This window comes from Panthera tigris, chromosome F3 (genome assembly GCF_018350195.1).
Source record: "Panthera tigris isolate Pti1 chromosome F3, P.tigris_Pti1_mat1.1, whole genome shotgun sequence".
In the NCBI taxonomy this organism is placed as follows: Eukaryota; Metazoa; Chordata; class Mammalia; order Carnivora; family Felidae; genus Panthera; species Panthera tigris.
The window spans coordinates 57,591,379-57,618,000 of record NC_056678.1 but is presented as its reverse complement, the minus strand read 5'-3'; the positions used below and the strand labels follow the sequence as shown (position 1 = coordinate 57,618,000).

At 40.4% G+C, this 26,622-nt stretch overlaps 1 protein-coding gene across 5 annotated transcripts in view; it reads left to right on the top strand.

The window, feature by feature from the left end:
- Positions 1-1,367: 1,367 nt before the first annotated feature.
- The window catches only part of RAB3GAP2 (RAB3 GTPase activating non-catalytic protein subunit 2), a 107,630-nt gene continuing 82,375 nt past the window's right edge, over positions 1,368-26,622 (top strand). For 3 of the 5 annotated variants that reach the window (XR_006214183.1, XM_042976793.1, XM_042976792.1), the window contains exons 1-2: positions 1,368-1,569; positions 21,817-21,881. Coding sequence is in view for 4 of the 5 variants with exons in the window: in XM_042976793.1 (XP_042832727.1) it covers positions 1,455-1,569; positions 21,817-21,881 (180 nt within the window). In the remaining variant the exon portion in view is untranslated. The remainder of the gene's footprint in view (positions 1,570-21,816; positions 21,882-26,622) is intronic. The other 2 variants (XM_042976795.1, XM_042976794.1) reach the window with 1 other exon arrangement.

Below are 26,622 nucleotides of genomic sequence, written 5' to 3'. Positions count from 1 at the left end.
ATTATTAGGACGAAGTGTGTACACAGGCCTGACAGACAAGAACGCTCTGGACTTCATCTATTTGCCTTCAATTTATTTCCATCTCATTTTCTGTTGTACAAAATGGATGACCACTTCAGGTTTTGGGAAATTATGTGAGTGCCAATGGTGCTTTGCGCTACCATTAAAATCATTCTTTTTTGGTTTTTACTTTTTAGGAAAAAATAATGTAAATGAACTTCAAGACAACTTGAACTCAGTGACATGTCAATTTTTTCATTAAAAAAAAATGAGCTAAGACACACTTTCACGATGGTGTTATGACTATCCAGTTAAACAATGGACAGAAAAATACTTTAAGAAATATAAAGTGCCTTGTAAAAGAAGCAGACTACTCTACTTACTTTACGTACGCATTCCATTCATTTCCTCAGCAAATGTTTATTAAGCACTACGCGCTAGGTCCTGTGCTAGATACCGCCGACATGAAGGGGAGTTAAATGAGCTCTCACCTTCCTGGAGTTTGCAACAAAGTCTTCCTGATCCTGGTAACTCTCCACCCCCACTCCCCAAAACCAAAACCACCACCAGGTAAGGTTCCCTGTTATGTACTGTCTTCCCACTTCGTACTTCTTTCCTTCCCAGCATTGTCAGGATTTCAGTTACATAGTTGAGTAATTAATTGCCTACTACTTGTGTGCCACTAAAATTTTAGCTCCGTGGGAACAAGCCTTTCATCTTTTATTCTTTTATACTCAGCGCCTCACGTGGCTGGCATAAAAAAGACCAGCAACAAATACTTGCTGAATGGCTGGATGAACGAGAATGAATGAAAGGGCAAATGAATGTCGAAAACTTAAAGAGTATGTAATACATTATAACCCGTACTATATTAGGCGTGCAGAGTACTATGGGAATTTGCAGCAGGAGCACTTAAAGTTAGGCTTAATGGGGCTGATTTCCAGATGAGAAAGTAATCTCTTCAAACTCTGATGTTTGCAGGATACCGTTCCCCGCTGGGCTGCCACGAGTTTAACAGGGATTCTTCTCTGAAATACCAGGACCGTGCCAATAGTAGGACATCAATAAGATTGGTTAAATGGCTCAAAGGCTGGCGTGGACAACGTCCAATTAGGTCATCTCTGGCTCAAAGCCAGAACAAATAAAAGCGTTCGTTCCCGGCTGTAGGCGCAGAGCTGGGATTCAAGTCGGCAGCCACCCTCCACGTAGACGTTGGCTCCCCAGGGCCGCCGCCGGTCACGTGACCCGGACCTCGCCAGGCCCCGGCGCCTGGGCCGGCCCGCGCATGCGCAGCGCTCCGGGGCGGCGGGCCCGAGCGCGCTGACAGCTTCCGGTTTGGTTTCCCCGCCCCTGCGCGGCTAAAGCAGTGCGGGCTCGGCGGCGGTAGCCGTGGGGCGGCGGGGGGGCAGGGCGTGGCGAGGTGAGGTGGGTGCCCGAGCGGGGTTCCCGGAGCCATGGCCTGCTCCATTGTCCAGTTCTGCTACTTCCAGGACCTCCAGGCCGCCCGGGACTTCCTCTTCCCTCATCTGCGGGAGGAGACCCCCAGCGGCGCCGTGCGGAGGGACCCCAGTAAGTGCCCCCTGCCTGGCCGCTCCCTTCCCCCGCTCCGCCCGCGGCCCCTGCTGGGCGGCTTCGGGTCTCCTCCCCGCCCCGCCACCGCTGCCCTCGGGGCTCCTAGTTTTCCCCCCTGCGCTTTCCTTCTTCGCTCCGCGCTGATCCCCTGTCCTCCTCGTCCTACACCCCGTCAGCCCTGGCCCTCTGGCCAGAACTGCGCCTTGCTTCCTGACGCGTCTGCCTACCCCCCTCCCCACCCCCTACCCCCAGCTTTCTGCCCGAGGGCCCTCTCCATCTCCCCCCTCCAGCCCGCGGTCCCCTGTTCCGCACGGCTTGCTCGGCGTTCGCAGCCTCCTCCCCATGCCTTGCCAGCTGTCAGCGCCTTCCCCGGGTGCTGCCTCAGCCCCTACCCCTCCATCCCCGGAACTGTGGCCTTTGGCCACCCTCCCTTCCTAAAGTGTTTATCTTCGCCCATCGCCTGCCTTCTTCCGGCCCCTTCCCCTCCATTCTCCCCCCCCCCCCAACCCCCCATTCAGATGTAGAGAATAAATGGTCTGATCGACGAGTGAGTGACTCCTGAGGTGGTGAGTAGGCGGCTCCCAAATAAGGAAAACCTGACAGGAAGCGAGGGCGAATCCACATCAGGAAGTACAATTACCGTAACTTGGGCCAGGAAAAGTTAATGTGCTTTATTGAGACGAGACGCCCTCCCCCTGTTGTCATCCAACAGTATGAAGTGAGTCCTTGCCCAGGTAGTATACAACCCCGAGTCTGGTTTGTTAGAGACTGCCGAGTTTCTCGGAATTTCCCCACATTTCTCCCGTTGGAAGGCTGTGCGTTTGGTGTCACCCGGTTGCTCCATATTTCCCACCTGGAGCGCCCGCCTGGTTTTGCGGTACCGTGAGTGCTGTCATTTGTGCTATGCTGGAATGGTGGCAAAAGACCCGGCCCCGCTAAATAAACTCCTTCCCCTTTCTCCAGCGTGGAAGGTGTCAGGACTCTCTGTGCCAGTCAGTAGTGGCGCAAATCAAGGAGGGTAGTGTCTGCCGTGTAGGTGGGAGCTGGGACCGAGAAATGAACACGGAAAGAGATCTACATTAACACCCCTACGTGCATGTATGGCCATCCACACGTGCGTGTGCATGTGGCACTAGGACACTCCTTGAAGCTGCGCCCGCCTTTGAAGTAGTAGCTACGCCAAGAGGGGAGAGGTGATAGAATGTGCAGAGGAAGGGAGGCCTGAAATCACAGGGCAGAAAGTTGCATGGCTGAGGACGAGGAGGCGAGGGAAAGAGTGGGGGAGACGAGGCTGTGAAGGTAAGCGGGAGGTTGATCGCGAGAAGCCCGTGGAGGTAGTGGGAGAGGCCTTTGAAAGACTTTCAGCAGAGAACTGACTCGGCCGGGCTTCTACGTAATGTATTGCAGCAGAGTTTTTGAATACCTGTTACGAGCTTCCGTAGCAGTGTGGTGAGATGGGAAGCAGGGAGGTTGGTGGGAGGCTGTCCCAGAAACGCAGGAGGCGATGGGAGCTTGAACTAAAAGAGCCTCGGCGGGACTGGAGAGGAAGAGAGAGATTGGAAAGCTGCTAAAGGAGGTAGGATCTGCAGGACCTGGTGCAGATCTGGTGTTGGCATTGGAGCTGATGAGTGAGACGGAGTTGAGAATGCCTTTGGCTTGGGCAGGGGTGTGTAATGAGAGGATGAAGGAGATGGGTTTGGGGCCTTTTGCGTCTTACATGCTTGTGGTACGTCCAAGGGAGGGGGTCCAGTCGGACGCTAGATCTGGAGGTCTGAAGCTTAGTAAGGATCCCGGGCCAGCGATGTTAACCTGGAAGTTACCAGCCAAAAGTGTCAGTTGAGTCTCAAAGATCACGTATGCAGTGAAGTGAAGTGAGTACTGCAGATGTTCCTTAGAGGAGCAGTGGTGTTCAAGAGTCATGTGATGGGAAGAAGACTGAGAAAGGAAAACCAGGTGAGAGCATGCCCGGGAGCTGAGGGGGGACAGGATTTGATGAAAGGGAAGAGCGATGAGCAGTTGCAGGCGCAGCTGAGGTCAGCTCCGGCAAGGATGCAAAAATGCGGGGCGCCTGGGTGGCTCAGTCGGTTGGGCATCCGACTTCGGCTCAGGTCATGATCTCGCGGTCCGTGAGTTCGAGCCCCACCTCGGGCTCTGGGCTGACAGCTCAGAACCTGGAGCCTGTTCGGATTCTGTGTCTCCCTCTCTCTCTGACCCTCCCCTGCTCATGCTCTGTCTCTCTCTGTCTCAAAAATAAAGCTTAAAAAATTTTAAAAAAAAAGGATGCAAAAACGCTCGGTGGTTTTGGGCAGGTGGGGGTGAATGGGACCTTAGGGCAGTTTCCATGGAATGTGGAGACAGAAAGCATGTTTACAGGATATTGAAGAGCAAAAAAAAAGAAGTTGACTCTTTCAAGGAGCCAGGTGTGAAGGATAGTAGATACAAGACTGTGGACAGGAAATGCGGCGAAAATAACCCATTCTGTCTATCCCGCCGCTGATCCCCTCTTTTTTCACCCGGCCAGTGACACCGGCCTGCTGATTGATCTTCCTGCTTCTGACCTTGATTTCTTGTCATTCTTTCCCCAAAGTAGTCAGAGCGAGCTTTTAAAGACATTTTAGATCATAGCATTGTCCTTTAGAACGCCATGGCTTTCGATGGCGCTTAATATAAAAATCCAAAGGCCTTACATGCTTTATAAGGCCCTTGAGGCCCTGCCTCCTGCCACTTCTTGGCACCTCATGTTACTCTCCCTTATTTCTTGTGCTTCGGACACGCTGTTGTTAAACCAGTCAGGCTCCTCTGTGCCTAGGGCCTCTGCCCTTGTTCCGGTCTCTTCTTTGGATGCTGTAGGCAGAGCTTTCATTCTGTCTGCATCTTGTTAGTCACGTCTCCCCTCGGATGTCAACATCTCACGGAGGCTTGTTCTGACCATCTCATCTAACGTAGTCGCTCCTGCCCACTCAATTGCCTTTGTTACGCCCCATCATACCATTTATTTTTATCACTGTGTCCCGTCCAGTATGGTAGCCTCTAGCCACATCTGGCTCTTGAGCCCTTGAAATGTGGCAAGTGCTACCGAAGAGCTGAAGTTTTAATTTTACTTAATTTAAGCTTCAGATGTGCCAAATGTGCCAGTGGCCAGATGTGGCTAGTGCCTACCCTATTGTGTGGCACAGTTGTAGGTGCTAAGATTTAGGTACATACAGAGTGAATACTTGTCCAAGGTTGCACAGTGAAGGCTAGCCTTACGGTATCAATCTGGGCAGTGGGGATATAGAGTCATCTGGGGATATAAACATCTAGATTAATTTGCAATATGCTCATGAGTTTGCAAGGGTGATTTAATTTCTTACCCTTTTAAATCAAACTCTCAGGTTTGTGTGTGTTGGTATTATTGTGGCTACCATCAATTCAAGTAGAAAATAAATAGAGACGGAACCTCTTACCCAGTTGAGCCCATTTGCCAAGCCAATATTTTACCGCTAAAACAGTGCATTAAATTAAAAATCATCAAATATATTGTCATACTGTTGATAGTTTACTTCAAATTCTTGGAATGACTAAGGCTATGGATTTCCATAATCACTGCAGGTGTTTTTTGTTTGTTTTTTTACAAAACCTCCAGTTTTGTAAAGAGGTCTTCATTAGGACAACGTGAACTAAGGTTTTGTGAGGGTGCAAATTTACAGAGTAAAAAGAGCAGGTAAGTAGGACCTGCCTTAACCTGCGGATGGTGTTTGGCTTTGCGTTTCTTCACTTTATTAGTGTTATAAATGATTACTTTATTGGGAAGCAGAAGTCATGAGATCATTTTATTTTCCTAGCTTATATAGTTTTAATTTCTTATCCCAGCTCATCTCTAGGGGGTATGTACAACCAAAACAACAATAATAACAAAAACCCCTCAACTACTTGTCATGAATTATTTGTTGTAGGTAAGTGATGATCTTGAAGGCTCATTAGTTGGTTCAGTAATTCTTTTAATGTGGACAGCTGCCATAGACATAGTGATAACCCGGTGCCTGGAGACCCAGAACTCTGTACTACTCTCTTCTATGTTTGAATTGTCAGAGAATAAGAGTATGACTTTATGGTACTTTGTATCTTCAATTATGAAATGAGAATGTCTTCTATGGCTTTAAGAGAGGTCTTGAACCCTGGGGCACCTGGGTAGCTCTGTTGGTTAAGCATCCAACTTCGGCTCAGGTCATCATCTCACTGTTCAAGAGTTCCAGCCCCACGTTGGGCTCTGTGCTGGCAGCTCAGAGCCTGGAGCCTGCTTTGGATTCTCTGTCTCCCTCACTCTCTGCCCTTCACCCACTCACACACTCTCTCTCTCTCAAAAATAAATAAACATTAAAAAAAAAAAAAGATCTTTAACCCTACACTATTTCCCATTGTTTATATTAGTGGTAACTATTAGTAATTGTTTCTACTAAATCAAATGCTATTTCAGACAAAAATTTTGGTCTCATGCTTTGAAATTTCATAGATGGGTAGTAGTAGGGGTCTGCACATAAACTATGGTGGCATAATTTCCAGTGAGACTGGATTTCTGGACCAGAGCTTTCTGATGTTTATAATTGAGTTGAGGGGGGGAGTGTAGAAAATAGACATACAGAGAGGGAGAATCAGAATATTTGGAGGTAATTTGGATATTACAGTATTGTGGATCTCATAATTACCTGATAATAAAATAATTTCCAGGTGGCATACTAAAAAAGTAAGGCAGCTTTCCTTCCTGCCTCTTTTACCGGAAAGATAGAAGATAAAGCAAGCAGGAAATTACCTTGGAGTCGTCCATTAAAGTCATGTTTTTATACAACTGCTGAGCAAAGTGTGCTTTTTAGGATAACCTAAAATCATGGAATCACTTTACATGATGGGATATTACAAAGGGCATAAAATACCCATTTTTTATACCTTGTGAAAATGCTTTCTCTTGTTTCAGATCATACTAGGGGTAGAGATGTAATCTGAAAGTGGAACGTTTATAGGAATTTCAGAAAACTTATGGGATTACTGGATTTTGTTAGCTTTTTAAAATCGGAAGAGCTCTTACAGATAAAATGTGTCAGTGAGGAAATTGAGACAGGCATTGTCTTGTTTCATTAAGCTAGTATTTGTTGAGTACTTCCTGTGTACTAAGCACAAAGTAGGCATAAAATAAGTCCCTTTGCTCAAGGAGCTTTCAGCCAGTAAAGGAAATAAGCACGTAAAAGGAGTGTTAAAGGTGTTGTTCTGTAACTTGGCACATGACAGTTGGAGAATGAAGGAGTGTTCATTCTATATAGGGGACTCACGGAAGTCTTCTTAGAGCAACTGTTACTTTCACTGAGTCTTAGTTTAATGGATGTCCGTCAGGTGGAGAGAAATGGTCAGCCAAGGGATGTGAAACAGGATGAGGTTCAGATGCTGCAAATAGAAAATTGCGGGAGAGTGGGGTATGGTAAGGGATGAGCCTGCAGAAATTGTCAGAGAAACTTCAATTTTATGCATCATCAGATGGAAGTTAAGAGTACCTTGGGGTTACATGGAAATTTGCCCAAGAGTTACTTGGCAACAGATAGTTTTAAGTAAACTAATTTCTAGGTACTCTTTGAAGTGCCTTCCTTTCTACCCTGCCTTTCTCCCACTTTACTAAATAAAGGCTCACCTTTCATACATTCTGAATATTATTATAGTAAGTTGCTCCAGATTATTTAGAAAAAGTCCCCTTTAATCAAGGCCCCATAAACTCTCCATGCATCTCGAGACATTTCCAAATAATTTTTGCTATTTAAGTTTAATAGTCATCAAAATTTGTGATATATGTATGTTGTTATTCTCTGTTATTGGCTCCTAATAATAATTGAAATAGGTCAAGAAGAAAAATTCTAATACATAATTCTAATAAAATTCTTGTCACAGCAAAGATTTTTCTCAATTCATGTTTTTGCGGAGAAATTTTTGGATTAATAATTAGAATAGCACTCTGTGGAGGAAATGGAATGGAAATAGGCATTTAAGGAGAAGAAGGGAGTACTTACTACCTTTAGAGAACATCATTTTTTAATGGATATTGGTATCTTTTCCCTATAGTGTATGGAATCTGCTGAATAAGTTTAAAAGGATGGTATACATTTATATGAAAATGTCCATGTTTATCATATATCAGAAATTGTATCTTTTATGCAGGGGATACATACCATTGAAAAACTCTTGGGGGTGTATATAAACAAAAAGTTTGAAGGTAATCTATAGGGCTCAGTCATTCCCAGTCTTTTTCATCATAGGACACATAAAAAATGAAACTTTGTATCTGAATAGTGAAAACAATTTTGAAAAAGAAGAAAAAAGTTGGAGGACTCATACCTCTTGATTTCAAAATATTATAAAACTGCACTAATCAAAACCATGTGGTACTGGCATACAGACAAATAGACAAGTAGAGTAGAGTCCGGAAATAAACCCTTGCGTATATGGTCAGGTGATCTTTGACAGGGATACCAAGACCACTCAGTGGGGGAAAGGACAGTTTCTTCAACAAATGGTGTTGAAAAAGCTGCATATCCATATACAAAAGAATGAAATTGGACTTCTTAGACCATATACAAAAATTAACTCAAAATGGATTAAAGACCTAAATATAACACCTAAAACTATAAAATGCTTAGAAGAAAACATAGGGGGAAGCTTTATGACATTGAACTTCCCAGTGAGTTCTTGGATATAACGCACAAAGCAGAGGCAACAAAAGAGAAAACAGGCAAATGGGACTATATCAAACTTTAAAACATTTGTGAATCAGAGGATGCGGTCAACGGTAAAAAGGCCACTTACGGAATGGGAGAAAATATTTGCAAATCATGTTATCTAATAAGGGGTTAGTATCCATGATATATAAAGAACTACTTCACCTCAACAGTAAAACCAAAACCTGGACAAAGGAGTTGAACAGACATTTTTCCAATGATGTCATAGAAATGGTCAATAAACATGAATAGATGCTCAACATCCGTAATCATGAGAAATGCAAATCAACACCATAATGAGAGATCACCCCACACCCATTAGGATGGCTACTATTAAAGAAAAAAACCCCAGAAAATAACAACTGCTGGCAAGGCTGTGGAGAAATTGGAGCTCTACACTGTTGGCAGAATTGTAGAATGGTGCAACTGCTATGGAAAACAGTGTGGAATTTCCTCAAAAAACAAATAGAATTGTATAATTCAGTCTCATTTACGTCTCATTTCTGAGTGTATATCCGAAAGAATTGAAAACTGTCTCAAAGAGATATTTGCACACCTGTGTTCATAGCAGTGCTGCTCACAAAAGCCAAGGAGTAGAAGCAGTCCAAATGTCTATTGTTGAATGGATGGATAAACCAAATATGTATACATACAATGGAATATTATTCAGCCTTAAGGGGAATCATACAGCATGCTACAATGGGAATGAACCTTGAGGACATTATGCTATGTGAAATATTAGTCACAAAAAGACAAATGCTACATGATTCCACTAAAGTAAATAAATTCATAGAAATGAGAATTAGAATGGGGTTACTGGGACCTGGGAGCCGGGGGTGGGGGGTGGGGGAGGGGGAAAAGAGCCTTGTTTAATGGGTGTAGCGTTTCAGATTTGCAAGATGAAAAAGTTCTAGAGATCTGTTTCACAACAACGTGAATATATTTTGTACTACTGAACTGTACACTTAAAAATGGTTAAGATGGTGAATTTTATGTTTTTTAACATAATAAAAATGTGTATCAGTATGGTAATAAATTGGTCATACAGAATAAATAAAGATGCTCATGGTGGGAAGTGACCTGCCAGTAGTTCGAATAGCCCCAAGCCCTACCTGGCTGTCATGAGAGATGAGAGATACCGGTAGCCTATTTGTAGTTTACTAGGAAGTTCTACTACAGGCAGGGAGTAGACATTGATGGTTTTAAGCAAAAGCATAGCATTTCAGGATTTGAGTTGCGGGTAGATGGATTTGGTGGCTGTGAAAAGAATAGATTGGGTAGTTCAAAGCTAGAGGTAGATGACCGTTTGGGAGATGTTTATAGAAGTCAGATGAGGGCCTTCAGAAGTAAAGACAGAACTAGGGCTGTAGCAGTGGTGATGGAGTTTGAAACTTGCCAGAGTTAGCAGTGGCAATCTATGAAAGGAATTTGAGCTGAGAAGTAGCATAACCAGCTAATATCCTGGCGACATTGTTTTGTCAGCAAAGAAGAGAATGGATGGGACTGGTGGGTGAAAGTGGAAGTAGAAAGACCAGTTGGGTGGCTGTATTCCAGAAGGGGAGGTAATCTTCTTAGCAAGGTATTCCTCAGGTGCTATTTAGTATTATTTAAAGTGGCCATCCTGGAATTATAAGACAGGAAGTATTTTTTTGCATGACTACTATGCTGATTACCATTTGGAACTATAGAGACCCTAAGTGAACCTTCCTGATGGAAAGGAATCCTTGAATCTCTTAGGTGTGTGCCATGCCCATATTTCTCCTTGAAAAGAAGAACAGAAATAGTCTTCCAAAGACAGATCGCTTTTCTTTGTGCCATGTGAGCCGAGGTCTCACAAATTTCCTGGAAGAGAGAAGGTTAAGAGAGACTTAGTTACTCATTGTCACGTTGCCTTTTTTTTTTTTTTTTTTTTTTTAAGTATATAAAATCAGACATGAAAGTCACCTTCTGGCTGCTCATATCCCACCTTCTAGGTGTTAAAACTTCAGTGCTGTGCTGTTCAATATGGTAGCCATTAGTGATATGTGGTACTTTAAGTTTAATAGAAATAAAAGTAAAAATTCAGTTCCTCCGTCATGCTAGCTATATTTCAAGTGCTCAGTGGCTACATGTGTCTAGTGGACACCTTATTGGAGAGTACAGATGCAGAACACTTCCATCATCAAAGTTCCATTGTAAAGTGCTGCTGTGGTAAGACTCCTCTGAGACTCTCTGCTTAGACAACACACATGCTGCTTGGGTATTTATTTTAATTTTGTATTATAGTCTCATTTTTGTCAAATATGTACTCTGGAACTTTTCTCTTGTGCTTATCTGATGTAAACATCTTTCCAAGTTTGTATACGCAACTCTATAGCATTTTTTCTAATGACCACACAGTGTTCCAATGAAGACTCTACCAGGCTGTATTTATTCCCCTATCAATGAACATTCAGATTATTTCCAAAATTTTTGCTATAAGAAAATGCTCTAGTAAGCATCCTTATGCGTGTGTTTACGTATGATATCGGTATTTCTGTGTACATTTCTAGGGTTGGAATTGCTGAATGATAGACATTCACATTTTAAATCTTGGTTACAGTTGCCAAATTACTCTAAAAAGTGGTTGGGTTCACTCCTATCCATGGTAAACAGAAGTGCCTATTTACACACATACTTGTCATCATTCTTTGTTACAGTTTCTTTGACTTGCTTTCCTGATAAGTGAAAAACGGTTCTCATGCAATAAAATAAGATTGTTATCAGACTTTATCTGTATTTTTTTTTAAAGCGGCAGGTAATAGCAAAGTTAATCTGGCATTAGAAGAATTTACTTCAAATACAAGGAAAATTTTCTCACTAGTACTACTAGTACTAGTTGAATATTATAATGAGTTAAATAATAGTGTTGAATTGGCTTCTTTAGAATATGCAGGAATTAGCTATAGCTAGCAGTATTTACATACCTTCACCCATATTTCACATCCTCACCTTATTAGCCATGATTGTCTTTTTCTGAAGCTTTGGATATAATAAATCAGTAATACGTAAGTATGACATTGTAGGAAACAATTATAAAACATGTAAAAGTTTTTTCTAACATACACATTATTGACCTTATGATTTCTTTTGAAAAACAAAATGAATAGAAAATGGACTAGGGCAATTAAATCATGTTAAGTCTATGTAGATTTTGTTGTTTTTGTTAAGATGGGTCTAAAGAGTTCTTAGGATTTGGGGCAAAGGGAGCATATTTATTTTTATAAACTTTCTAGAGGAGGAGGATATTTTAGACCTTAAAGATATTTTCAGTTCTGTCATTTTGTGAACTATTAAGAGCATACACTTACTTGACAACAGAAGTCATTAGAATTCTAGAACTGAAAGGACCCTTGAAGAGCTAGTCTGATTTAATCATGGTGTTCTGAAAGAAGCTGCTTGTAGAAATGGGATGGCCTCTTCATTTTAGATTGCTGCATATTTTATGTGCTGAAAAGAATATGCTAATATGCAATTTATTTTACCATTTCCCTAGAAATAGAAAAAGATGAATAATTCTGAGGCATAGGAAATTAAGAAGCAGTTTCTCTGTTCTTTAGTCCTTTTTTATTTCGTATTGCTCTGTGATGGGTTCTTTGCCTTGGCCAAGAGAGCCAGCTAATTTTGTTGACGTTTCTGAATTACTTACAAGCTGTGGGTTCTAGAGGTTCTTGCTCTTTATAGAAACAAGTACATTCTCTCTTTTTTTCTTGTCTCAGGAAGAATGGAAACGAATTTGCTTCTGTGCTAATAAGATCTTTTATTAGACCATGGAGATTAAATTAAGTTTTTCTTTTTCTAACATTTAACGATTTCAGTTTCTCATTTAGTTTTTGATCTTGACATGCTCATATTGGAAAAAGCAAATACTGCCAAATTAATTGCCCGCTTCAGGATTCAGTTTCCTTTCTAGCTTCAGGTTCTTGTTATATGAAAAACATACACTCAGTTTATGAGGACAGACTGTTCAGAAGCAAATCAGACTAAGGTATTTTTGGAATTAAAAAGAGCTACAGAAAGCAAAAGTTGAATTTCTTATTTGAGCTTTTGTTGGTAGAATAATTCATTCACTGGGAGTACCCCTAAAAAAAATCTATAATTTTTCATGTTTGAATTAAAATGTGTTTTCTCTGTGTCAATAACTATATCATTTATCAAATGAGAGACTGAACAGTTCTTCTATACCAGTATAATCTGATCTCTTCGGGGATAAATTCTCTCCAGAAGGAGAGGTAGTTACATTTTACATTTTGAAGTCACTGGTTTTATTCATTCAGGCAAAGTGTTGAACTTGATCAGGATAAGACCATCAGTTTGTGCTTATGTTATCAACCCCTTTAGACAGTTCAAAATAGTCATCTTCAGTGACGGGTATAAAAAACTTCAGGATTGAAAAGTCAAGTTACTAATCACTGAAGAGGTAGTTGCTTTTTGTTACTATTATTATTATTATTATTACTTCGTCTTACTTGTTTTCATTTCTCTCCACATTATATAAGTTGTGGAGACAAAAGAGATCAGCTTATGAAATTTTCTTTTAATGTAGAGAACAAGAATGATTCAAGATGTGGTATGAAAGCAGGAATGAAGGGTAATGTCATCAAATGAAGTAGACTAACAACATATTTTAAGCTGGCAAACTTTTGCAAAGAATCAAAATCCTCAGCATAGTCCTTGCTTTTCGGTGAATTTTAAGGGAAATTGGCTAAGAGTGTGAAAATTTAAAGAAAGCTCACCTCTCCAGAAAGGTTCTTCCCCGCCCCCTCACCCCCACCCAAATTAAAACATTCAAAACTAAGCAGAACTGTCTCATGTACTTGGAAATGCCAGTTTTTCAGTAGGTTGCTCGGGAAATGAAGTGGGAAAACCCAATTAAAACATGAGCCTTTGAAATATTTGGCTTATAGACAGAGGCTATGCTGATGTAATACAGTTGTAAAATTATTGCTTTAGGAGCAACATCTGGTACATGAATCTCAGCATGAAAGTAGCAAGACGAGGGCAGGAGTTCCATGATCTATTTTAGATTTTTTTCAGTAGGCACTATTTGCCATTTTTAAAAAAGTTTTTTTCCAGGTAAGTGGATTTTTATTATTTTTAATTCCAGTGTAATTAACATACAGTATTATATTAGTTTTAAGTGTATAATATAGTGAATAAGCAATTCTGTACATCTCCTTAATCCTCATCTCCTATGATCTCCCCCATCCCCCCCATCTCCCCACCTCTCCTCTGCTAACCATCAGTTCTCTGTAGTTTCTTGGAGTTTGTCTCATTTTTCCCCCTTTGCTTGTTTTGTTTAAGTTTCGCATATGAGTGAAAGCATATGGTATTTGTCTTTCTCCGACTGACTTCGTTTAACGTTACACCCTCTAGATCCATCCATGTCGTGGCAAATGGCAAGATTTCATTCTTTTTATGGCTGAGTAATATTTCATCGTTTATGTATACCGCCTTTTTATCAGTCATCTATTGATGGACACTTGGCTGCTTCCGTAATTTGACTATTGTAAATAATGCTGCAGTAAACATAGGGGTTCATGTATCCCTTTGAATTAGTATTTTAATATTCTTTGGGTAAATACCCAGTAGTGGAATTACTGGGTCATAAGGTAATTCTATTTTTAATTGTTTGAGGAGCCTCTATACTGTTCCTAACAGTGGCTGCATCCATTTACATTTTCACCAGTCGTGCGTGAGGGTTCCTTTTTCTCCACAGCCTCACCAACACTTGCTGTTCTTGTGTTTTTGATTTTAGCTGTTTGGACAGGTATGAAGTGATATCTCATTGTGGTTTTGATTTGTGTTTCCCTGATGAGGAGTGATGTTGAGCATCTTTTTATGTATCTGTTGACCATCTGTATGTTTTCTTTGGAGAAATACCTGTTCATGTCTTCTGCCCATTTTTAATTGGATTATTTGTTTTGTGTTGAATTGTCTAAGTTCCTTATATATCTTGGATACTAGCCCTTTATTAGATGTGTCATTTGCAAATATCTTCTCCCATTCAGTAGGTGGCTTTTAGTTTTGTTTGCTTTGCTCTGCAGAAACTTTTTATTTTGATGCCATCCCAACTGTTTGTTTTTGCTTTTTGTTTCCCTTGCCTCAGGAGACATATCTAGAAAAATGTTGCTTTGGCCAGTGTCGGAGAAATTACTGTCTGTGCTCTCTCCTAGGATTTTTATGGTGTCAGGTCTCACATTTAGGTCTTCAGTCCATTTTGAATTTATTTTTGTGTATGGTGTGAGGAAGTGGTCCAGTGTCATTCTTTTACATGTAGCTGTCCAGTTTTCCCAACACTATTTGTTGAAGAGTGTCTATCTCCCCTTGTATATTCTTGGCTTCTTTGTTGCATATTAGTTTATCATGTGATTGTGGGTTTATTTCTGGCCTCTCTATTCTGTTCTGTTGACCTATAGGTCTATTTTTGTGCCAGTATCATACTCTTGATTACTACAGCTTTGTAGTATGCCTTTTTTTTTTTTTTTAATGTTTATTTTATTTATTTTGAGAGAGCGAGTGAGCAGGAGAGAGGGAGAGGATCCCAAGCAGGCTCCGGGCTGTCAGCGAAGAGCCGATCAAGAGTTGGATGCTTTACTGTCTGAGCCACCCAGGTGTCCCTAGTACAGCTTTGTAGTATATCTTGAAATTTGAGATTGTGATACCTCATGTTTTGTTTTTCTTTTTCAAGATTGCTTTGGCTATTCACCGTCTTTTGTAGTTCCACACACATTTTAGGATTGTTCTAGTTCTTGTGAAAAATGCTGTTGGTATTTTGATAGGGATTGCATTAAATGTGTAGGTTGTTTTGTCTAGTATGGACATTTTAACAATATTTGTTTTTATAATTCGTGCACGTGGAATATCTTTCTCTTTGTGTCATCTTCAGTTTCTTTTATCAGTGTTTTCAAAGTACAGGTCTTTCACCTCCTTGGTTAAGTTTATTCCTAGGTATCTTATTATTTTTGATGCAATTGTAAATAAGATTTTTAAAAAACTTTTTTTAATGTTTATTTTTGAGGGAGGGAGGGAGACAGCAAGGGAGACACAGAATCTAAAGCAGGCTCCAGGCTCTGAGCTGTCAGCACAGAGCCCAACGTGGGGCTCAAGCTCACAAACCTAAGCTGAGGTCAGATGCTTAACCAACTGAACCACCCAGGTGCCCCTAAATAGGATTGTTTCTTTCTTTTTTTTTTTTTTAATTTTTTTTTTACATTTATTTATTTTTGAGAAACAGAGTGAGACAAAGCGTGAGCGGGGGAGGGGCAGAGAGAGGACACACAGAATCTGAAGCAGGCTCCAGGCTCTGAGCAAGCGGTCAGCACAGAGCCTGATGCGGGGCTCGAACCCACAGACTGTGAGATCATGACCTGAGCCGAAGTCGGACGCTCAACCGACTGAACCACCCAGGTGCCCCTAAATAGGATTGTTTCCTTAATTGCTCTTTTGGCTGCTTCATTATTAGTATATAGAAATGCAACAGATTTCTGTATATTGATTTTTGTATCAATATACTGAAATTCATTTGTCAGTTGTCGTTTTTTGGTGGAGTCTTTCAGGTTTTCTATATATGGTATCATGTCAATTGCAAATAGAGTTTTACTTTTTCCTTACCAGTTTGGATGCCTTTATTTCATTATGCTAATTGCTGTAGCTAGGACTTCCAGTACTATGGTGAGTAAAGATGGTGAGAATGGACATCCTCTTAGGGGAAAAGTTCTCACTTTTTTCCCCATTGAGTATGATGTTCGCTTTGGGTTCTCTCTGTAGGGCCTTTGTTATGTTGAGGTATGGTCTCTCTAAACCTACTTTGTGGAGAGTTTTTAATCATGAATAGATGTTGTATTTGTCACATGCTTTTTCTGCATCTATTGGGATGATATGGCTTTTACCCTTTCTCGTATTGATGTGATGTATCATGTTAATTGATTTGTGAATATTGAGCCACTCTTGCAATACCACTGGATGGAGAATGATAATTTTAACAGCCGTTAAGAGTGTCTATGTGCTAAGCACTGTTCCTAGTGCTTTGGCTATATTCTAACAACAGTATGAAGTAAATATAGTTATTCACTCCATTTTGCTAAAGACGAAGCTGAGACAGTAAGAGATTACATAAATTGCCTAAGGTCATATAACTCTCTAGGGGGTAAAACTGGGTATCCAACCCAGACAACCTGACACCAGAGACCTAATAGTTGTTTTAGATTTGTGCTGTCTCATACTGTAGCTGCTAGCCACATAAACTTTTGAGCACTTGAAATGTGCCTCGTCCGAACAGATGTGCTCGAAGTGTAAAATACACATCAGATTTTGAAGATTTAGTGTGGGGAAAAAAGTAAAATATCTTCTGAGTAATTTAACATTGATTACATATTGAAGTGGTATGTTGGCCATATTATATTACATAACATATTAAAATTTCACCTGTTTTTTTCTACTTTTAAAATATGGCTACTACTAAATTTTAAATTGAATGTGTGGCTCCCATTATATTTTTATCGGAGAGCACTGCTAAAGACTGGCCACCAATGAGTGAAGAGTCTAATTGGAGAGAATAGAAGGGTGGCGGCAGGCAAAGGAAAAAAGGATAATTAGGATCAGATTAGATTGGCATTAAAGTTTATCTTTGAAGCCGGTGTTCCTCAGAGAGTGATGCGTGGACGGTCTGCTTCAGATTTACAGGGTGAGGCCATCCCTGGAACTTCAGTCATCCCTGATTCATTATTTCCACCTCTTGCAGCGCTACCTAGAGAGAGGAATCTGCAGAAGAGACAGTAACTCTAATTTTATAAGGCAGTGAATGTGAATCCCATTCTCTTAATTTTCTGATCAATTTTGTTGAATTAGACTTTAGCATAATGAAAGGCATAGGCAGTTGCTGACAGTGTCATTTAAAGATTTGCTTTCTGAAGATTGGATGTTTGCTACTTATTTAATAAATGGGGAAAACATTTAAAATGACCTTATAATCTATAGTCTAGCCTTTGACTAAAATGAGTGCCACTTAGCTTAGTAAGCAAACTAGGTGATTGCCAATGGCTAAATGATTTGGTGAATTGTGGAGCGTTTGGAATTTTCATACTGGACCCTGACTACCCTAAAGAAGTTGTATGTTCTGGTGTCCTTAGTCTAGAATACACTGTTAAATTGGCTTACCTCTTACGTTATACCGCAGCTTGGGCCTTTAAAATTACCCTGCCCCATAGGAGATTTTTGTCTATTTATTCTAAGAGACAATCATGGTGAATGATTTTTAGCTTTTCTTTATAGTAAGTAATAATGAAAAGTTAGTGTTATTTCATTATGAGTACATAGAATGTATAGATCTTAAGGTCCTATAGTAATGTTTCATATTGACGCTGAATAGTGCGCAGTTCTTAAATACATTAAATACGTTGGTTTTGTTATCTACAACTTTGATTAAGGATCATTTAAAAAACGCTGACTACGGGATCACTTGTAGAACACCAGCCTTCATAGAAAAGTTACCAGAGGGAAAGACTGCCTGAACAGAATTATTCGCCTGAATGGCAACTTGATTAGACATTCATCAGATATTTTTTTAATATAAACCATTTTTTTTTTTAAAGAATGTGCTTGGCCTGCTTGCACGGTTTGAGGGCATAAGAAATAACCTCAGTGAAGTGCAAGATTCCAACACTTTTTAACAGCTGACAGTAGCCGTCAGACAGCACTCTGCAAAATGGTATCAAATGATTTTCAGCAGACTTCAGGAGGCTGCAAAATTTACATCACCGGCACAGAGTAGAAATAGCCATAAGGGTAGTACCCAGTTTCCAAATGTCTCCCTTTAAAAAAAAACGGTTTCCACTTTTGAGTTGATGAGAATCAGAATTCATTTTCTTACAGTATTATAAATAGGCTTAGGATTCTAGACCAACCTTCAGAAACATCTTTGACCTTCCTGAGTAATAGTTCTGTTTCACCTTCCATTAAGCTCTGACTTCTTTAGAAAATATATTCCTATGATAGGGGGAGATGCCTGATTAAGTCCCCTTCCCCTCTTGTTAAGAGAAACTTCTATCAGGGGCCTCGAGAAATGGATAAACCTTCATGAACATAAATATCTCGTATAAAGAATTTGTCAAGGTCTTTCTCTTCCTGGATGTTTCTGATTCTGCTATGAAGAGATACCAGGTCTCTGCAGGGGCAGGAAATCCAAATTGCTGCTGTCTTGTGTTTGATTGTATGAGTCATTTGTGAATTGAGTCAGGTGCTTTTTATTTCAGTATGGAGGAGAAATAAGACATTTTTCATTGTTTTGTTCAGAAGTTATGTGCACAAACTAAGCTTTTTTTTTTTTTTTTTAATTTCCAAACTAAGCTCTTTGAAGGCTTATTTGCTTTTGTGTCTCTAGCACTTAGCACAGTGGCCAACACACAAAAGATGTCATGTTTGTTGAATGAATCAGTGACTGACTGAGGGAGTGAACCATTAGCTGACCCCATTATGTGCTTGCAATTCTACATGGTCTTTCTGAGATTGTGGTATTTCGATATATTCATTTTATAGCAGTATTAAAATTGAATTATGGATTTTAGAGGGATAAGCTTTTCAAGGTACTTTCCTTTCTTGAACAAGAAAAATAGTGCATTTTCTAAAACTCTGTAGATGGGATGGCCTAGTTGCCATCGGCCCACAATAAGGCAATTGTTTTTGGTCTAATGGGAAAATTAGGAGAGTAAAGAAATTGCCTAACTGAATTAGATTGCCAAAGAACAAACTGTAATTTTCCAATTTAGAAAAAGTTTCCAAATCTTGATATCAAGGGAATGTTTCTATTTTAAGGTTTTTTTTTAATGTTTATTTATTTTTGAGAGAGAGACAGAATGCGAGTGGGTTGGGGCAGAGAGGGAGACACAGAATCGGAAACAGGCTCCAGGCTCTGAGCCATCAGCATAGAGCCCGATGCAGGGCTCGAACTCGTGAGCCATGAGATCATGACCTGAGCCGAAGTTGGACGCTCAACCGACTGAGCCACCCAGGCACCCCTTCGGAATGTTTCTATTTTATGCATTTAATTTTTTTTAATGTTTATTTACTTCTGAGACAGAGAGAGACAGAGCATGAGTGGGGGAGGGGCAGAGAGAGAGAGGGAGACACAGAATCCGAAGCAGGCTCCAGGCTCTGAGCTGGGGGCTCGAACCCACAGATTGCGAGATCATGACCTGAGCCGAAGTTGGACGCTCAACCGACTGAGCCACCCAGGCGCCCCAGGAATGTTTCTGTTTTAAAATAATATGTCAGGTGGCTCAGTGGGTTAAGCCTCAGACTTCGGCTCAGGTCATGATCTCACAGTTTAGGAGTGTGGGCCCCGCATCGGGCTCTGTGCTGACAGCTTGGAGCCTGGAGCCTGCTTTGGATTCTGTGTCCCTCTCTCCCTGCCCCTCCCCTGCTCATGCTCTGTTTCTGTCTCTCAAAAATAAATAAAACATTTTTAAAAATTTAAAATAATATGTCATCTTGCTTTTTGTCCTTAACTGTAAGCCCCACGTTTCCTAGTTTTTATGCTCCTTCATAAGCCATAGGAGAGTAGAGAGTAAGTATAGCAGAATATGTGTGAGCGTGGGCTTTAGAACTCCAGGAGCCCTGGTTTCAAACCCCACTCCACCACTTAATGCTCTGTGATCTTGATCCAGCTATATAAACTAAGTGATCTGGTTTTCTCATTGTAGTAAAGGGACGATAAAGAATCCTTGGCATGTGTAAGTGAATTAATGTCTATAAAGCACTTAGACACATAGAAATCTGAATATGTTAGTTGTTATGTGATAACCCCTATATGTGAGTGGCCTCTTTTTGCCTTTGCTCATGTTAACCTTTTTTTTTTTTCACGTAAATTTGAAAAGTTCCTGGCTGCTCTTGAAAGACCTACGGTGACTCTTCCCTGCATTTTGTGACATCTCTCTCACTATCTCCTCTTTTTTATATTAAGTAGTTGTTACGGCACTCACCATGTACTATAGTTATGTGTTTGTCTGCATTGGGTCACACATCCTCTAAGGACAAGGAATATGTTTGAATTTTTCTCTGTTCCCAGTACAGGGCATGGCACATGCACGTGGTATGTAACAGAGCATCTGTTAAGTTGTTTATTTGACGTGTATATGGAGATCTTCTACAAGCTATGCAGTGTTAATCAAATGATAGTGCTGCTTTAGGACTTATAATATGGCTAGGAATGTGCTTGGCAATTAGGAAGTAGTTACCTGGTATTTCAGTACCAAAGATGAGAATATTATCACAAAGCTAATTGAGCCATGATTCCAGGTACCAGACTGTTACTTTCTTACCATCTATATGTAATTGAGTTTAGCAACTTTTAAAACCTTATATATAATTGAATGTTATATATGTGTCCTTCCCACTGTAAGCATCCTAGGTATCTGGTTTAGTCCCATCTTTTAAAATGATTCTTTGCTAGAAATATGAAGCTTGACTGGTTTAAATACAATATTTTGTTTATATTTTGTAGTATTTTAATAACTAACTCTTGATGATTAGCATTGAGAACTTACTATGTGTCAGGCACTGAGGATTTTAGTATGCTATTTGATTTAAATCCTTATAACAATCTGACGAGATAGTAAGCACTTCTGATTTCCATGCTTTTACGGAGACAAGTAAAGTTTGCAAATATGGGCTAACTTGCTGGTAAGTCCTAGATCCAGGATGTGGACCTAGGCAATCTGATTCTGGGGCCTAAGTTTCTAGTTATGCAACTGCCTGATCTTTTCACGTTTTCTTTGAACTTTATCTGTTTTTTAATTTAGTTTGAGGTAACATATATAAAATGTTTGTCTCAGAATAGTTGCTCAAAAGTAATAGTTTTTTTTCTTCTGATGTGATATATCATAAGAGATAAATTCAAAGATACTCTCCATACCTTTTTGAGATTCTAATTCCTTGTTACGGTGTTTCTTGAACATCCTATTTTAATCTGAGCAAATGTTCTCATGTGAAGGAAATCACAGAGTGTCAGAAAATATCAGAAATTATAGACCTCTTGTTTCAAAATTCAGTTTTTTTCATTGATACTTTGTTTTATTAAAAAAAAGTTACATTAAGGTATCCGTGTGAAATGTTAGGTGTGTTTTTTGTCACTGTGTGCATTTAATTTGTCTCATGTCTGAGCAACAAATATTTGTAATTTTAAAGATTTTTAAAATTCACCTTTGTGGTTTGGTTTAAATGTGGAAACTTGATATCCAGTATCTTAACATCCAAATAACTTGCACAGTTCTACATAGATTTGGAAATTCAGCCCGAATGTTTCCTAATTATTACGTACAGCAAAATTTTGCCATTGTATAGTTTACCTTTTTCTTCCTTAATGCCAACATTATATTTATATAATATGTATTTATATATATATATCAGGTGTTCTATTATGTTTAGAGAAATGTTTTTAAAAATATTGTTAAGCTCTTTGTTTCATGTAAGCACTTTTCATCTTTTTTAATAATAGGTAAATCAACAAGCTGGGAAGATGATGGTTGGGGAGCATGGGAAGAAACAGAACCCCAAGAACCTGTAAGTCTTTATAAATGTATGCATGCTTTTTGAAAGTGGCATTTTCCTTTTGTAATGATGGTGACACATTCCAGTGTTAGGTCAACATTTGAAAACCTTTGTCAAGGACATCTTTATGCTTACTTAATAGTACTTAAGCAAATATTTTTAAGGTATATATTTATTTACATTGGGAGAGGGAGCATGTGCACGTGTTAGCAGGGGAGGGACAGAGAGAGAATCCCAAGCAGGCTTCGTGCTGCTGTCAGCATGGAGCCCGATGGGGGGCTTGATCTCACAAACTGTAAGATCATGACCTGAGCCGAGGTCAAGAGTCAGATGCTTAACTGACTGAGCCACCCAGGCACCCCAAGTAGATACCTTTCTTAAGGATTTAATGACTTTAAGTCAGCCAGCTAAGCAGGCTGAATGGAGAATAACTGTTTTAGGATTCTTTCTCCTTGATTAGTTATTATTTTAGACTCCTCTACTTATTCAACACATATTTGTTAAGTGCCCATCATAATCTAGGCATTTTTCTAGATGCTGGAAGTATAGCAATGAGTAAGTAGAGGAAGTCCCTGGATGTATTTTCATCTATCAGTAATAGACAATCTAACCTAAACTGGCTTAAATAACAAGGAGATTCATTAGCTCATATAGAAGGAAGTCAGAGGTAGTATGGACTCATAGGTTGTTTGATCAGGAGATTCAACTATGTCATCAAGGACTTAAGTTTTTTCCTTCTGTCTCCTCTGCATATACAGTACTGACTTCATCCTAAAGATTGTTTTTCTCTAGATGGAGTGTGGCACCATGTTTCTTCATTCGTGACCAGAGGGAGAAAACAGACTCTTACAGGAGCAGGGAACAACTTTTTCAGAAACCTCTAGCGAGCCTTGCCTGTATCTTCTTGGCCAGAATAAGGCCAGACACTCATTTTTGAACTAGTCACTGGCAGGGGATAGATTTTTCATCAGTCAGTCATACCATTCCCTCGAGTTGGAAGATAAAGGGTCAACGTCTCCTGAGGCCCATGACTGAACAAAATTACAATTTTTTATGAAGAAAGAAGAATGAACATATATATTGGGTAGATCTTCTTATCATCCCTGTTCTAGCAGCTTATACTCTAATGGGGAGAGAAAATTTTTTTTCAGAAAGATAGATAAAAGTATCAAATGGTGGTAATCAGAGTTATGTAGGGGATTCAAACGGTGATGTGATGGCAAGTGATCAAGTGACTACTATAGCTTGGGTGGCCTAGGAAGGCTTTTTAGAGGATGCCACATTTAAGCTGCGGTCTGAAAGACAACAGGGAGTCAGCGACGTGAAGATCTGGCAAAGAACATCGCAGGCCAGGGCAACAGCTCATGCAGAGGCCCTGTGGCAGGACTGGGCTTGGAGTTTGGAGGACATAAAGAAGGCCAGTGTGGCTTGGCAGGACTGGAGGCTATGAGATGGGGTCAGAGAAATTGGCGGGCTTCATGTAAGGCTTTGTGAATTTGGAGTTCTTGTAAATGTGATAGGAAACCGCACATAGCTGACTTCTCACTTTTAAAATTCATCTTCGCTGCTTTTTGGGATAAGTTGAAATAGGGAGCGAAAGTAGAAGCAGGGAGAGCAGTTAGGAAGCTGTTGTGGTAGTGTAGCTGGGAAATGATGATGGCTTCCACTAAGGTGATATTAGTGAAAATGAGATAGTGATGGATTCGGGATAAGTTTAGAGATAATAAGATTTTGCTCTCAGTTGGTTGTGAGGGATGAAAGGGGAAAAAAACCGAGGATTTACTTCTGTGATCCTGGGATGTGATGAAGAGTAGATGAAACATCCTTGGCAAGGTGTTGGTACTCCCTAAAGCCAGGTGATAGGTACCAGTCTCTTCATTTTTGGCAGTGTTTGAAAATATCCACTACAAGTTTCTTTCTAAAAAGAAAACTTACTTTTGGTTTTTGGCTTGTGCGGGCGTTTGGCTTGAGCAGATGGATGGATGGTGGGGAAAACTAGAATAGGTTTGAGGGAGAAATGGAAGGGCATTGTGTTGTAGGAAGCGGAGCCTGCTATGTCATGCCAGTTGGTGGAAAAGCTCCGTGGGGAGATTAAGAACAGGAAACCAGTTCAGAAGGCCTTACGGAGAATTGGAATGTGTTGAATAAGATGTAATGCAGCTCGAGGAACTTGTTACACCGTCACTTCGGCAAACAGACACCTTGTTCCTTGCCCTTCTAGTGCGGTGTCATCATGGGGACTCAGCTGTACTCTGTCTCTGTTTTTACCAAGACCGACTGGCTTCCGCTTACTCACGATCTACACTGTTTCATGGCTGTTATTTGTGTCTTTCATTTGTGGTTGTCTTAGATTATTTTCTCCTCTTTGTTTCACACCCAGAGCTCATAAGAGGATTTGATGGAGTCTCTTCATCACTACCCAGTACAGGACATTTGCAGACGGTGGGGCGTAGTATTTATGCCCGGCCACTCCGTGGGATGTCAGCCTGCCTCTTAATGCTGCCCTCTGATGGGGCATCCACCAGAGGTCTCATTAGCTACTATGGGGGCGGAAAGAAAGGCGAGGGGGTGTGTGTAAAGAGGGTTGGAGGCTCCGCATGACCGCGTGAGTAAACCTCTCAGGAGGAGATGGGTGTGCTTGGAGAACCTCTCAGAAAGAGGCGGTGTGACTGGTAGCTACTTTGCGTGTGGCGTTGGCTACATACAGTATTTGTTTTCTAGAAACCTATAGCTAAGTGACTGTTGTGAGTAATACAACAAGCTCCTGGGTAAGTTTGAGGTTTTCTGGAATAAACCTCACAGACATTGCGCGTTAAAGTGGACACACGCATTTGTGATCTCCGGGGAGGTTCCATTGGGACAGTTACTGTTAAACATCTAAAAGGGTGCTGGTGCTGAGTTACGGTATTTATTTACAGACCTAGAGGCCTACATCTTACTGTGTCTACTGGGGCATAGTTGGTTCTTTCTGGAATGGATTTTTCCTAGTGAATGACATAGTTGGAGAGTTGTGTGTCTGTTACATTTTCTGTAATATTAAGTATTAATATTAATAAATATTAAATACTAGATGTAATATTAATTAACCTGATAATATTAAGGGGGTTAGTTTACTGATAGTGTGTCATATCCCTGCTTTTTGGCTCACATGACAGTGTGCCTTCTCTAAGTGTGTACTTCCTCGTGGCATTGTAACGTACCAGAGTAGAAAATGATCGAAGCTACAATTTGGGGTCAGAGAAGCAATAGTCCTGATGTAAGGCTTTATGAATTTGGAGTTTATTATTTTTATTTTTTATTAAAAATTTTTTTTTGATGTTTATCTATTTTGAGAGAGAGAGAGAGAGCACGCAGGAGAGGAGCAGAGAGAAGTAGACAGAATGTGAAGCAGGCTTCAGACTACGAGCTGTCAGCACAGAGCCTGACGCAGGGCTCAAACTTATAAACAGCAAGATCATGACTTGAGGCAAAGTTGGATGCTTAACTGACTGAGCCATCCAGATGCCCTGTGGAGTTTATTTTAATGTTTATTTTTGAGAGAGAGAGAGAGAGAAAGTGTGAGTGGGGGAGGGGCAGAGAGAGAGGGAGCCCGAGGATCCGAAGCGGGCTCTGGGGTGACTGCAGAGAGTCCAGTGCAGGGCTCAAACTCCTGAACTGTGAGATCATGACCTGCGCTGAAGTTGGACGCTTAACTGAGCCACCCAGGCGGCCCTGGAGTTTATTCTTAATGTGATCAGAAACCACACTATTTCTGATTTAGAAAGCTCACCTTTGCTGCTCTGTGGAGTAAGTTGTAGTGGGTCTTTTGATTAGTTAGTTGTGTCTCTCATACTCATGACTTTTCATGGGCCGGCTTATATTATAAGATTTTATATTGATGTGCCACTGTTCCAGCTGATCCTGGGTGATGTGAGCAATGATCGCCTGGTTAGAGTGTGTATATTCTTATACTTTCTTTGCGTCTGTTAAGGCGTGCCAACTTCTGTTTATTGGTAAGGCTATCCTAACTTTAGGAGTAAAACTTCTTTTAACTGTTTCAGTAAAAAGCTGAAATATGTTTCTACTCGGTCCAAAACACATTAACTTACGTGTAGCACATTTCTTCATTTGGATAAAATTTGGTTGTTTACAAATGGCCCTTGTGGATGATGGTAGCTTGTTCTCTTTGTCTCAACTGATTTTCTCACACAGTGGATTTGGCATACACGGCCAGTGAGACAGTTGACGACAATTTTGGGTGTACAAGTCATTCCTAGCTGTTCTGATTATCCCCCTTTGAACCCTTGTGCCTTGTCAGGATCTTCTATACATGGCAAAGGAGAAGGTATTTGAATGACAACAAAAGTGGGCCAGGATAGTGATATTGAGATGTTACCTGGTGTTAAAATGATCCTGCTGTATTTAACAGAGCTTCTTTGAATTTGGATCCTGTCCTTTTTTTTTTTTTTTTTTTTTGAAAGTGACACCAAATAGATTTATTCAATGTGTGTTATCACAAACATTCAATTTGTAAAAAAAAAAAAAAAAGCAATTATCTGTGAAGTGCAATAAAGCCATGTCCAATAAAATGAGGTATGCCTGTATAGTCATGTAACCAATAGCCCAAACAAGATACAGGATATTTCTATTACCCTACAAAGTTCCTCTGTACCTCCTTTTATTTATTTATTTATTTTTTTTTTATTTTTTTTATTTTTTTTTATTTTTTAATATATGAAATTTACTGTCAAATTGGTTTCCATACAACACCCAG